Here is a 15454-nt window from a genome sequence, read left to right as displayed (position 1 = left end):
TTTCAGTGCTTTGTCAAACTCTTCACGCAGTATCATATCTCCCATTTCATCTTCATCTACATATTCTTCCATTTCCATAATATAGTCCTCAAGTACATCGCCCTTGTATAGACCCTCTATATAATCCTTCCACCTTTCTGCTTTCCCTTCTTTGCTTAGAACTGGGTTTCCATAAAAGTTCTTGATATTCATGCAAGTGGTTCTCCTTTCTCCAAAGGTCTCTTTAAATTTCCTGTAGGCAGTATCTATCTTACCCCTAGTGAGATAAGCCTCTACATCCGTACATTTGTCCTCTAGCCATCCCTGCTGAGCTATTTTGCACCTTCCTGTCGATATCATTTTTGAGACGTTTGTATTCCTTTTTGGCTGCTTCATTTAGTGCATTTTTATATTTTCTCCTTTCATCAATTAAATTCAATACTTCTTCTGTTACCCAAGGTTAGAAGTTGGCTCAGTGAATTTCTGTACAGTGTGTGAAATGTAAATTTAAATGAAAGCTCAGGTGCTGCAGTTTTGTTTCCATGCCCTCTATCACTGCTGCCAATCTTTACTATCTACAGTGTGTGGTGCAAGGTATTTGCGTGAGTAGTGTATGTAGTTGTTGCAACTGTATTTTGTCACATCTGAATGTGAAAGTCTTTAAAATGTGCTATCACAAAACCCTTGTTCTGTTTCCATGTGAATCTCTGTCGTATCACATCATCTGCACAAAAAGTATATTTTCAGCACTTCACAAAGTGCTTTCATCCCTACCTGCACTCCCATCACTGAAGGGCCATTCCCCCCTCTCCACACATCCAGCAGGTGAGCTCATTTTACATGTGTTAGTGTGCTGTAGTGGCTGCACTAGCTATTAGGTGACTATTTCACTAGCCGGAAATGGGCGACACTTCCTTGATTATGACGAAGCATATTCTTTAGCACTCAGAGTTTGAATTTAAAAGGTTGAAAGTTGATATCGTTGCTGAATACAGTACTCGGGAAATACATGTGGAATGATGAGACCGAGTTATATGTAGCACAGGAAAAGGTGGTGGCTGGGTCCATTCATCACATATTGGCTCAGTCTGGAACACTTCCCGTCGACTGTTTTGTTTTTCCATTACTGCTGCAGCCTAACAACAGTTGTATTGTAGTTGCCTGGTGAAGCTAAATGTTTCAAGTTGTAATGGCAACATTCACATCAAATGTCAATATGAAGAAAACGGGATGAAGTCAGGTGAGACACTGAGTAATCGAGGTAACCCTTAGTAGGAAGAAATGTAAAATCGGAGACTTTTTAGCATTGATCTTATGGGTTTTTCACAGGGGCTACGAATTTGTTGTGGTGTAGAGTTGCAAAAAACATAAAATCAGAGACTGTCAAATCGAAGTTCCACAGTATGTGAGATTAACTGCTTGGTTGCATCATGAACACTGCTGACCTCATTAGGAGACGTGGAGCAAGCAACACAACATGTTCTCCCAAGAGTGCACAAATGCTTTGAAGTTGAGTGTGGGATATTCATATTCTAACATGATTAGAGGTGAATATGTTAAAAGTATAGATTTTTCAATTGATTCTTTGTAAAACACATATTTTAATGTATATTAACTGTTGTACATGTGTAAAACTCACAATGTATCAAGTAATACAGACAATAAATAAACAATGTATATTAAATATGTTCTATTGTGGAAACCATTTGGAATAGGGCATATATTCATATCGAGTTTCTAAGAGAACTCCTGTGTTCTTCATTTATGTATGCAAGAACAGTGTTGAGTACCGAACCTCATTGGACATCATGTTTAAGGTTTCCCCAATTTCATGATCCATACAATCACAGAAAACGTTGAAACGGTTAATTTTATTGTTTAGTTATACCATAAGTGAGTTTCTGAGTCATATATTAAACAGTGGAAAATTGGGCTTGGAATAACAAAAATATGAATTAGGATGGATTGTTATTCATCAAACAATGGAGGTGTTGAGTAGCATACAGGCACAGTTAAAAGTATACTTCTGGGTTTTATTAAGCTAGTGGACTAAGTCCATCAGTTGTAGAAACAAACTGGACCACACAAATAGTTTCTTCAGTTGACAAAGGACTTTGTCCAGTAGTTCAATAACATCTAACAGTCTGTTTTTAATTGTACCTACCTCCCACTCAATGCCTCCACTATTTGGTGAGTAGCAATATATCCAGATTCATTTTATTGGGAACATATGTTGCTTTCTTTGTAGAGTAGACTGTATGAGGCACAATTCATCAGTTGGTGAAAGTTTTTTTGTCAGAAAGATAGTTAATTATTCTGTTATAGTCTGTATTCTCAGAAGTTTTTCAGAACTCAGAAGGAAGGAGACAGATCTACAGTTTGAAAGAAACCATCTCCACTTTTATAATTGGACACCACAGCCCTCAGACCCCAGTTGTTCAGGAAATACTCCTTGAGTAATTATAAAGCTAACTGTTCAGAGGGGAAGAGCAGAGAGTCATGAAATAGTGCAAGTAGGTAGGAAGCCAACAGTGCAGCATGCGTAACTGTTAAAAACAGAGAGGAATGTCTGACACTGATGTTAATAGCACCATTTAGGTGTATGAAAAAGCATTTTATGGGTGTATGACAGAAAGTAGTGAGGAATAAGGGTCATGTTTATTATTTTCCATCGACAAAAATTTTTCAGCCTACCGTTTATTTTTTTTGCTGTTCATTCAAATAGAGGAAATAAGTTATGTAGTTATTGCATATGCTCATGTAGTAGCTAAAATTTAAAATGTCATTGCAGGAAGAAAGGAGTGTTCTAGACTACCAGGATTGTGCAGGAGGTCGATGTCTACGTGGAATAGATGGTGATACAATGGTTTGTATCACCAGTATACTTAACTCGTTAAAATTGACCCATAATTATTTATATTGCCCCCAATTTCTCAATTTTGAGTGAAAATGTCTCCTTTAAATAAATATATAAATAATATATGACATTTTTAATAAAATTATAATTATCTCCTGTTCTTAAAATAAGGAGTTATAAAGTGTTAAATGATTTACTAAAGACTTTGAGTTGCAGTAGTGTTCATAGCTGCATAAACTGACTTAATTGTTCTTTTGATATTCACTTGGTTTTTACCAAGAGTACATGGAATGTGTCACAGATTGGAAGTTTGGATAACAACTATTACCATATGAAACTTTGCAATGTGGATTATCTCTTCTTGCTCATATGTCATTCCTAAATCTAATAAGTACTTTTCCTGACTTTGTATGATTTAATTGTGGACAAGTAAGCCATCAAAAATCAAAATTACTTCAATGGTTATGTTTCCTAAAATCTTATTACTCAGATAGTATGGTTATTTATGTTTGTGTGATTCGTATGATGTAGTTAGTTATGTAACTGAGGGACATTTATTTTACATATGAATTATATATCATGTTTCATAGTACCTTGCACTCTAAAAATTGTAACCCCACTAATAATCTTTTGCCGTACATATACTAGTTTAAACTACTAAATTTTGTGGTTTTAGGAATGAGTTCAATTTTATCTCATATGCAAACTCATTTAAACTACTAAATTATCTGGTTGAAGGAATGTGCTTGATTTTATCTATTATGCACTATTCGGAAGCTATTTTAATTTAATGGTTTCATTGTAGCTTACAATCAGTACAGCATAAAATCCACTCTAAAAAAGGAAGACCTGGTTAAATAATATTTAAAAAGGCATTATTTATTACATGGTACACAGAAATGTCTGTTAATTGTATTATGTTATTAACTAAAACTACTTTAAAGTAGACGGTATTTTTGAAGTATTGGTATAAATGTGCTTCATGTTAGAATATACAGTGGAAACTCGATTAACTGTCATCTCCGGGACCGTGGTCGTGACAGTTGAGCGAATAGACGGATAACAGAAACACCGTATTCCTCCAAAACATAACCTCAATCAATTATTTTATGTATAGACACATATCACTCTCACAGTAATATAATAATATTTCAGAGCGAAAACAAATTAAACACGATTGTAATAGCAAATAAAACTATTTATTACATGACAAAAACATCTGTACAGTAGCTACAAAAGTTGCAAAATACGTAATGTACAGTACTGTACTGTACTATAAACTTACAGGTGAAATAGTTTATCTAGCTTGGAAATAGTCAGTCAATTTCTTCTGCCTTTTTGATGTTCGAGCTTTCACCGCTGCAATATTTTGTATTTTTCGGAGCAGTAGTGCCTGCATTGCATTAGCCTCTTCTTGACTTTCAAACCATTCTAAAAGCTTGGACAGTATTGTTTTGGCCTCTGAATGGCTAATGGTTTGTTTTTCTTTATGGTTTGAGCACTCGTCTTCATCAGCCCCTGCTTCTTCTTCTTTGGTGGCACTTACGCTGGCAACAATTTCGTCATCACTCAAAATTTGAAAACCCCCGTCCACTTTGTCACACTCTAACCACTCTGACACTTCTTCTGACGTCAAATTTGTGCTGATTTGTAAATTATTGCACAAATTGACCATCTCGTCAACTGTCACACACTCAGGTTCCTCCGATTCTTCACCTCTAGGTTGAGGCCAAAGTTTATTCCAGCCGTTCTTGAGATTTGACACTGACAAATCACTCCATGCACTGGCAACATTGAAAATGGCATCTTTAATACTGTAAGACCTCCAAAACTGTTTTACAGATGTTGATTCATCAGATGAGAGCAAACTTTCGATAAATATTTTTCTATAACGACACTTCATGTTTTCGATGATTCCCTGATCCATGGGCTGTATAAGTGAAGTTGTGTTTGCTGGAAGGAAGAGGCATGTTTTGTTGCTGTCATCACTTGTCATTTCACAAGTAGGGTGCATTGGGGCATTGTCTAATAGCAATAGCGCTTTCTGTGGCAACTTTTTTTCAACCGAATGTGCTCTAACTTGAGGTACAAATTGTTTGTGAAACCAGTCAGAAAAAACTGATTGATCCATCCAAGCACTCTTCTGGGCATAGTATTGTGCAGGGAGAGCATTCAAATTCAAATTCTCGAATGCACGAGGTTTTCTTGATTTCCCAATCACAAGTAGGGGTAGCCTATGATTGCTGGTCGCATTTGCACAAAGCATAGCAGTGATGTGATCTTTTTGTACTTTTGAAACCTGTAGCAGCTTTTTCAGAGAGTGATGCTAATGCCTTTTGTGGTAAAGCCTTCCAATGAAGCCCAGTTTCATCAAAATTGTAAACTTGTTCCCTAACAAGATTCAATTCAGCCATTTTTTCTTTAAATTGTTCCCGGAACTCAGCAATTACCGAGCTATCTGCGCTGAGTTTTTCTCCACTGATATCAAGTTGGCGAATGCCATGGCGAAATTTAAACTTGTCGAGCCATCTGATGCTTGCTTTAAAAGACAAGTCACCATCAAGTTTGTTGTTCATTTCAACAGCCTTGGCCATTATTATAGGCCCTGAAAGTGGAATCCCCTGACTTCTCGCTTGTATAAACCATCGGTACATTGCAGTGTCCAATTCATCATATTTGGCAGGTTTCATTATCTTTCTTGTTCGCGCATCTCCATCCATGCTCTGCATTGTTGACACATGTTGTTCTATTTTATCAGCATCACGTTTCATATCGTTAACTGTTGTTCTTCCAATTCCCTAAATCAGCGCTACACTTGTCGCAGTTTCACCCTTTCTTAAGCATTTTATAATTTCAAGTTTTTGATTAAGTTCTAAAACAACATGTTTATGTTTTTCAGACATTTTATCAAGTCACTGCATCACACACAACTGCACTAAATATGGTAGTGTAAAATATTAGCCAATAAAGCTTATTCAAGTGGAAAACACGTAACACGACACAGCCCGCTAGATACACTGTGACAATTACAGTCTTCTCGCCACAACTGGAAACTGATCCAGTGGTGATTGTTGACTCACAAGTGAGACAAAGACAAGAAAAGGGGGAGATGTGTTAGCACATCAACTGAAGGTCATATTTTATGTACCATTCTACGGCGGCCGGGTACATTCACTTCCCACTAAAATAGAGTAAATAAACAAAGCGAACGCGTCACTTCACCTTAGAGCATTCTGTTATTACAGTATTATTATGCTGTTACAGCAGTGATGGTTAACAGAAACTGATGGTTTAAAGAGTGACGGTTAATCGAGTTTTTACTGTACATGAAACTAAGAAACATAGTGGGAGTTGAGTTTTTGTAGTTGAGGAATGTAGAGTTGAAGGAAATGTGGTACTGTATTGTTGGTAGTTGCAAGTGATGCTTAGCATGTAATAGCTGTGTGGTGTCATGGACTATGGCAGCACTTGCTACTCAGTGAACTTTAACTTGTTAAGACTTAATGAAAGCCATTGTGTTTCTGGCATGAATTCTGCAAGAAAATTCCATGGTAGCAAATTAATATTTTTGTATGAGATGTGTGTTGGATTTCACACAGTCATCCACTGACATACTTATTAATTAAATACCAGTAAGAGGCAAGGTTTGTTAAACATGAACATTATCATTTATGACAATGTTTACCATGAAGAGTGCACTTTAAACCCATATATCTTACACATAGATGTGGCTAAAAAAGTTTTTGTGACATGCTGATGCAATACCTCACCAGAAGACGGTAGGAGGTGGTAGACTTTCCTATCGACCTGCTGAAACTGCAATCTAAAGTGGCAAGGGTCCCGTAAAGACTCTATTCCAGTACATAAAGAGTTGACATAGCAGGATTTGGGGGCATCAATCAATTCATTCAGTCATTCACTCATTGAATTAACTTGCTGAAGAAAAGGGGACATTTTGCTTTTCAAGGTGAACCTTCTTAATGGATGTATATATTCTCAATGAGAAGTCTGTCAGAAACTGCTACCATAGGCTGTAAATGAATACAACTAAATCAGCAGAAATGTTGTTGCTTTGAAAGCTGTTATTTTTCTCAGTCATATTTAGTAACTACAGTTTATCCCTTTCTGCTTGCACAATATTTACATTAGTTAGCTTTTAATTGCCAAAGAATATTTATGAGGAGTTTTGTTCACAATAATATTCAGTTCTGAAATATATGTATGAAATAATTTGTGATAGGTGTGGTTAATAAGATGTGTTTTTTTATTTTCTTTTGAATTTTCAAGAATTCTGAATTTATTTTTTCATCTCTGTAGGTACCATTTAAAGGCAAAATACAAATATGAACAATAGAAAATAATAAAAGCCTATATGAAAATTATTTTGTCTTGTAATTTGATTATGTACATTGAATTTAATCTTAAAATTAAAAGAAATTTTGTTGCAACTTTAGCACCGTTTGTAAAATTTTCTTGGTGTTCAAGCTGTGTCATGTTTTGTTTTAGACTTGAGTTTTTGGAGATATTCCCTATCTTCTTCATCAGGAGCTGACAGCACCTGCACTGATGTTTGTCTCTCTTATACAGCAGTAGTATGCCTTACTATTGATGAAATGACATCTCTTGGTGCAAGATTTACAGAATGGAGAGTGCCCAGTACACCACCACTGCCATTTGAAATCAAGTTTTTAATTTTGGTTCTTTGTGAATCATTCAGTTTTAGAGCTTAGCTTCAGGCTTTGCTATGATTATCACCACTGCCTTTGTCAAATTTCATAGCGGACATCCAAATTTCTACACTGTTTTTACTACAGATTCCCAGGAAGATGAAGCACAACATAAGATTTTCTTATCTTCGGAGAAGATATGTCATTTTGTAAGACTGTGTCCTGCTATCATTGACTTTTCCAAATTTCTCAATTGGATATGATGTTTATGTTCAGTACAGTGTTCAGGCTTTGTGTGGATTGTCTGCTCCACACAATTTTGTCCTATTTATAATTATGGCATATTGTAAACACTACGTAATCTCAAACCAAGGCAGTCTTTTAATGTACACTGTACTTCTTTAATTTTCTGTGGTACAAAACCACTGGTCTGATACTAAATTTACCTAGTATCTTTTTTGATTGAGGCTGTATCCATGAAAGAGAGAAATACTGATGTACTATGTTTTTCTGTTGGTGGATAGCTTTGGGCTTTCACTTTCCAGAAAACACAGATCTAATTTTATGCAGAGTAAATACAGGAAGCAAATGATGAGGACATTGAATAATTCAGAAAATTATTCAAAAGTGAATGCTTGCATGGGTGTGATGTCATGTCATGTGGATTCATGAACATCAGGGTATGAATATTTTTGCTCTACTAAATCATCTCTATTATGTAGCACTAATGTTCCAGTCTTGTGCTTCATCAAAGGACTGAGTGTCAGGTTTCTTGAGGTAGAATGCAGTCCTGTTGACCAGTGTGAGAGGCTTTGATCTGACTGATAGAAGATCTCAGAGGCAATATCAGCAGGAGAGGAAGATACCTAGGAAAATTACTAACTCCAAAGCAGGTAGATTATTAGGAGTTTATTAAAATGAAAATTCACCTTGTCCAAAACTGAGATGCCACTCTGAGTAAAATTGTAAGTTGCTTTACCCAACGGTATCAGCAGTAGAAACAACTAAGTCACTGAGAGGTGGTGTAGTCAGAACAGCCTCTGCCATCCAGAACTTTTTCTGCAACCTGTCTGAACTGACCTAACCCAGAGACCTCTCTACCCCTGGTATTGATGCCCCCCCCCCCCCCCCCCCCCCCTCTTCCAACTCTGCTTTTTGTGTTGAGATAGAATAATTTTTTCAACTAGCTGTTGATGATAACTGTGACACATTTCCACCTAGTCTTGTCATCTTTTCCCTCCCTCACCTTCAGTTATCTGTCTTCCTGAAAAGTGCTGATTCAGTCATTTTTAATGGCCTTGACTGCATGATTTTACTGCCTGATTTATGCTCTGGCTTCTGCCCTATGCTAGCAGTTATTCTTTAGCTGTTTTGACAGTTCCCAATACACAATAAGAATTTATTTCCATATTTTGTGTTTGATCAATTGATATCTAACAGCCATAAAAAAGAGCAGGGTATTATAAGAGGAATTTAGTTCTGTCTTTTATTTTTTGATAATTCTCTTAAAATACAATACTTGTGTGCACACTATTGTAAAGATTTATTTCTTTGATTTATGTTTGACAATCACCCTTCAGCAGTCATAAGACAGCATACATGTATTACCTATATCAGAACTCCTTTTGGCAGTAAAGTTCTGAGTTTCTTTGTTTTACTACAGGCATTACAGTTAATGCTGCTCTTATAACATCAAACTTCTCTCTTCAGCTTTTCAAATCTGTAGCTTTCTCTCTCATAAATATCACTGCACTAAGGTGAAATCAGTTTCCAGTTAGATTAAAATACTTGCCTGTGGATAATTTTGTTTATTGGAGGATTTGTAAAATTATAATTAAGTGATTGAATTACTGATATGTTTTTATGCATTCAAGCCTTTTCAGCATAAATGCATATAAAAATATGAACAGGTGACATTCTGCATAAATAAGTAAAAAAATAAATAAATAAATATCAAATGACATCGAAGTTACTTAACTGCACTGGCAACATTCCCATTTCTCGAAGTAGCTTTGGTATAGTGGTTCCACAGAAACTGAAAAAAATAAAAACAAACTATTTATAAATATATGTAAAAAATAAACATTAGGTGAAACTCTGTGCAGAGTCAGATGGTAGTGTGCATTTAATTTAAATATAAATAAAGCAAACATTATGAATAACATACAGTATCAGTTAACATTAGCTGCTAGTCACCACTGTGTGTTCATTAGTAGTAGTTTTATTTAGCCTTGGAAAACTTACAGGTCTAATTTGACAGGTTGTAGGCTGTAGGAATTAACCCAGCGTTTATCTGAAATAATTTAAGGAAACGAAAAACCTAAATCAGGATATCCAGAGCCTCCATCCTTCCAAATGCAAGGCTGGTGTGTAACAAAAAAAACAAATTTGTTTGTTTTTTCCATAGTGCACAATGCTGTTTTGTTTATGCATTCTTGCAGGAAGTTATTTTATAACATAAACTACAAATCACCTCTGATACTGTACTTGACTATCAACTGGGATCAGGACCATTACAATGATGTTTGGTTTCTATTTCGTGTACCAGAACTTTTCATTTGCTCACATCCCCCTTAATAAGTGACACTTTCAGCTCAGAAAGATAAAATGTTAGTATTATCTGTTGCAGAGTTATGAAACACCTACTCTCTCTTATCTAAAAATTTCTCCCTGTATAGAATGTATTGGTTAACATACACTCTTACAAGTGTCTGAGCTTGTTAGGCATTATACTGTAAAACATTGTTCTCTGGTAGAAAATGATAGCCGTTACCTAACAACAAAATATTCTGTGTTTGATTCCAACCATTGCATAGATTCTGAATAAAAATTCATAGATTCCGAATAAAAATTATCAGCAGTGGCAGCTAAAGACTACCAGTACTGTATGAAGTGTCACACACATTCTGCCAACAGCCTTCTCAAAAGAGGGTAGGGGTGGGGTAGATATAGATTGTATGTACCCTCTTGCCCTTTGCTTGGAAGACTGCTCCAAAAAGTTTAAAGAAGTTGATGAAAACAACTGCATTGGAGACACATAATGTTCTTCCATAGTAAAAGTGGACTGTAACTGAAAAAATGTCATGATGTTCTCTATATTGACAAAAGACCCAAAAGACATTCCACCATTCAGATCCACAGGATAGGACTGCCATAGGGGTGATAACAATGAGAAAAAATGGAAAAACTAATGAAAGGGTAACATTCTGTAAGTCAGATATTGACAATATGGTACACTGTACTTGGGGAAGGAATAGAAGGCAGAGTTATGAGAGAATATGAGCTCAGTAATAGGAATGAGAGAGGATAAAGACTCCTTGAGTTCTGCAATAAACTTCAACTGTCAATGGCATATACATTATTAAAAAATCTGAGGAGGATTAGGTTACTAGAACAGAATAGAAGAGAGAATACCACCAGAATTACAGCATGGTGAGACAGGGATTTCAAAATCAGATATTGGATTGTAAGATGTATTCAGGGGCTGGTATAGACCCACATCACAGTATAGTAAAGATAAAGCGTAGGCTGACGTCCACAAAAATGGTCAGGATATTGTTATTACTGATTGAATTCAGGGGACTCAAAAATTATCAGGAAAAAGAATAATCATAGAAGTTGGAAAGACAAATATTGGTGAATATGAAGAAACTTTTGGTAACAGAAGAAATATATCAATTAATCAACAAAAGAAGCAAATACAAAAATCTGCAGGAAAATAAAGGAATACAATAACATTAGTCACTTAGGAATGAAAGCAATAATAAGTGCAATGAAGCAAACTGTGAAACAAGTGCAGTGAAAAAATCAAAAAAGAACATGGTTGTTGGAAGAGGGATGCAGCATATAGAATAGTCAAGATACTGTGTGAAATATTTATAAAGCAAAAGTGTCTTAGATATTTCACTGCCAAACCCAGAAGAGAGAGTGGGTAGGTGGTGAAGGAACTACCTTCCAACATGATAGTAGAAGAAATAGGTGTCTATTTGGAGGATATAAAGGATCCAATATTAATGTCAGAAATTGACAGGGCTTTGATCAAGCAAAACAGATGGGATCATTGACATTCCTTCAAAAGTTCTCAACTCATTGGGGAAGTGGCAGTCAAATGATTATTCACATTAGTGTGTAGAATCTATCAGACTGGAGATATACGATGACGCTTTCAGAATAGTACTGTCCAGGCAGTCTCAAAGACAGATACGTGTGGGAACTATCACACAATCAGTTTCACAGATCATTCATAGAAGGCTGACCAGAATAATAAACAGAAGAATGCAAAAGAAAATTGAGGATGTGTTGAACGAAGAGCATTTTAGACTCAGGAAAGTTAAGGACACCAGAGAGGCAGTTCTGACATTACACTGGCTCACAGAGGGAAGACTTCATGTGATCTGTTGACCTCAAGAAATCATTTGACAACGTAGAATAGTGGAACGTATTTGAAATCATCAGAAAAAAGGGGATATACTACTAGAAAAGAAGGATAATATACTATACGTCAAAGATAAAAGTGATCCTGTGCTGTAAGCGACATGTACTGCTCTCTTTTCATCATTCTCAAAGTTATTCAAATAAAGTGTGCCATATTGTGTGAATGGAAGAGTGTGGGTGTTGGACTCCTTAAGGCTGAATCTGCTCAGCTGTTGTACAACATCCGCTGAGTTGCGTATGTGATGTTGACATGTGCCCACATAGGTCCCTTTATACCCCAAACCAACCAACTATAGGTGCTCCACATGTTCTTGAAGTGCCTGGTAAGTATGTAGGCGGGGACACTAGTGTCACTGATAATAGGACTTAGTGGTACTCTTTCTTTGCGGACCTTGGGAACTTCATCAAGTCTTAACGGAATAAGTGAATGAGTACATAGCTTTTTTATAATCTCGTCAGACAGAGCCAAACTTTTGAAGAGAGCCACAGCCATTGTCTCTAACTTCATTCAGATCAATATCAGCCCCTTGCTATGCCTCATTCTCCTTTATTTTCTCAGTTTAGTCTTTATGGAAGTGGACCACCTTAGAATTGTGCTTGACTACCAGTAAGACCACCATAGCATTCCCTTGTATGCCAATAAGACCAACATACCTGTAGCTCTCATGTCCTAGACGCCTGCTCTTTCCTTGTTGGCGACAGTTGGTTTACTGAGTCTAATCTGTAACACCACACAGCAATTTCCAACATACTACTTCTGCTGCTTCTGGAGAAAGACGCATTGTAACTTGTTCTACTGCGCAATTGGCAGACAGTATGCTCTACTGAAGATTGCTACCAAAGGCACCAACAGCAAATTTGTGTAATGCAGCTCAACAAGTAAGAAGTGTGTGGTTTCTCAATGTAACAGGAGCAATGAGTCTGGCTACTCATATGGTCAGAAAGGTGATATCAAACTTCATAACTTATCAAATATAGTGTGATGTCCCCCAGTATCCCAGTCGTATTGTAATCTTTGGTGGAGACTTTAATCATCGAACAATCAAGTGGGAAAATTACAGTTTTGTTAGTGGTGTGTGTGACAAGACATCCAATGAAATGTTACTAAATGCCTTCTCTGAAAACTACCAAGAACGTATACTGAAGAACCTCACTCATGATAGGAACATATTGGGTCTAATGACAGCAAATAGATCTGACCTCTTTGAGAAAGTCCACATCGCAACTGGTATCAGTGACCATGATGCAGTTGTGCAACAATGATTACCAAGTACAGAGGACAAATAAATAAGCAGAAAGATATATATGTTCAGTAAACTAGATAAAAAATAAATAGTGTCATATCTCTATGAAGAACTAGAAAGTTTCAGCATAGGGCAGGAGTATTAGAGGAACTTGGCTCAAGTTTAAAAGAATAGTTGACCATGCACTGGATAGTTAATGGACCTAGTAGAACAGTTCATAATGGGAGGGAATCTCCATGGTATGTAGTCTCTGTAAGGAAACTTCTAAAGAAACAGAGATTACTGCAAAATAGATGTAAAACAAAGCATAGGCCTTTAGATAGAGAGATGCTGAGTGAAACACATTTGGCTGTCAAGAGAGCAATGAGTGATGTTTCAGTGACTACCATAGCAGAATATTGTCAAATGATCTTACAAAAAAACCAAAATAAATATTTTTTTAAAGGCTGTTAATGGAACAAAAGTTAGTGTCCAGTCCCCAGCAAATGAGACAGGAACTGTAATTGAGAAGAGCTAAGTAAAAGCTGAAATGCTTAACTCTGTTTTCAAATGTTCCTTTACAAAGGGAAACCCAGGAAAATTGCCCCAGTTTGGTCCTCATACCACTAAAACAATGAATGAAATAAGTATTAGTGTCAGTGGTGTTAAGAAACAGCTGAAATCATTAAAACTGGACAGAGCTCCAGAGCCCAATGGAATCATTATCAGATTCTATACTGAATTTGCGGCTGAGTTACCTCCTTTTCTAACTGTAATCTGTTGTAGTGCTCTCGACCAAGAAACCGTGCCCAGTTCTTGGAAAAAAGCACATGTCACAACCCGTCTACAAGAAGGGTAGTAGAAGTGATCCACAAAACTACTGTCCAATATCCTTGACATTGATTTCTTGTAGAATCTTAGAACATATTCTGAGCTCAAACATAATGAGGTATCTTGAACTGAATGACCTACTCACTGCCAACCAGCACGAATTTCGAAATACTGATCATGTGAAACCCAACTTGCATGTTCCTTAATGACATACTGAAAGCTTTGGATCAAGGCAACCAGGTAGACGCCATATTTTTTGATTTCTGAAAAGCGTTTAACTCATTACTGCACCTACACTTCATATCAAAGCAGGATTGTATGGGGTATCAAGTGAAATTTGTGATTGTAGCAATATTATGAAAAGGAAAGTTGCTACTCACCATATAACAGAGATGCTGAGTCCCAGATAGGCACAACAAAAAGACTGTTCCAAATAAAGCTTTTGGCCCGTAAGGCCTTCGTCAAAAATAGATGACACACAGTGTGGCTAAAGTTGCCTTGGACTGCAGTCAATTGTGTGTGAATTGTGTGTGTGTGTGTGTGTGTGTGTGTGTGTGTGTGTGTGTGTGTGTGTCTGTCGTCTATTTTTGACGAAGGCTTTATGGGCCGAAAGCTTTACTTGGAACAGTATTTTTGTTGTGCCTATCTGCGACTCAGCATATCCGCTATATGGTGAGTAGCAATATTCCTTTTCATAATATTGTTACATTACAGCCTGGATTTTACATTGTTTGAAATTTGTGATTGGCTTGAGGACTTTTTGATAGGGAGACACGGCATGTTACCTTTGATGAAGGGTCACCATCAGATGTAGAAGTATCTTCGGGTGTGTCCCAAGGAAGTGTGTTTGGACCTCTGCTGTTCATGTTGTATATTATTGACCTTCCAGACAATATTAATAAGCTTGCAGACGGTATTAATAGTAAAATCAGGTGTTTTGCAGATGATTCAGTTATCTATAATGAAGTGCTTTCTGAAAGAAGCTGCATAAATATTCAGTCAGATCTTGATAAGATTTTAAAGTGGTGAAAAGATTGGCAACTTGTTTAAGTGTTGGAAATGTAAAACTGCGCACTTCACAAAATGAAAAAACTGTAGTATCCCATGACTATAATATCAATGAGTCACTGTTGGAATTAGCCATCTTATACAAATACCTAGGTGTGGTTTCAGCTCTCTGAGACTGAAGACATGTGTGCAAGTTGCGTTTGTGTGAGTGTGTGTGTGTATGTGTGTCTACTGGTGACAAAGGCCTTAATGGCCAAAAGCTATAATTGTGTGAATCTTTTTGTTGTGCCTATCACAACTCAACATCTCTGCTATTTGGTGAGTAGCAACTTTCCTTCTCTGGTATTGTTACATTCCATCCTGGATTTTCCATTGTTTGATAGGTGTAACACTATGTAGGAATATGAAATGAAACAATTACATAGGCTCAGTCATGGATAAAGTAGGTGGTAGAC

General features: G+C 36.6%; 1 protein-coding gene across 4 annotated transcripts in view; it reads left to right on the top strand.

Moving 5' to 3' along the window:
- The window catches only part of LOC126484544 (uncharacterized protein CG45076-like), a 124212-nt gene that overhangs the window by 31543 nt on the left and 77215 nt on the right, over window positions 1–15454 (top strand). For 3 of the 4 annotated variants that reach the window (XM_050108093.1, XM_050108096.1, XM_050108092.1), the window contains exon 3: window positions 2771–2845. The exons of the other annotated variant lie outside the window; for it this stretch is intronic. In XM_050108093.1, coding sequence (XP_049964050.1) covers window positions 2771–2845 — 75 coding nt within the window. The remainder of the gene's footprint in view (window positions 1–2770; window positions 2846–15454) is intronic. 4 annotated transcript variants of the gene reach the window in all.

Source organism: Schistocerca serialis, chromosome 6, assembly GCF_023864345.2.
Source record: "Schistocerca serialis cubense isolate TAMUIC-IGC-003099 chromosome 6, iqSchSeri2.2, whole genome shotgun sequence".
NCBI lineage: Eukaryota > Metazoa > Arthropoda > Insecta > Orthoptera > Acrididae > Schistocerca > Schistocerca serialis.
Note: the sequence above shows the minus strand (reverse complement) of the source record. Positions and strands in the feature narration are given on the sequence as shown.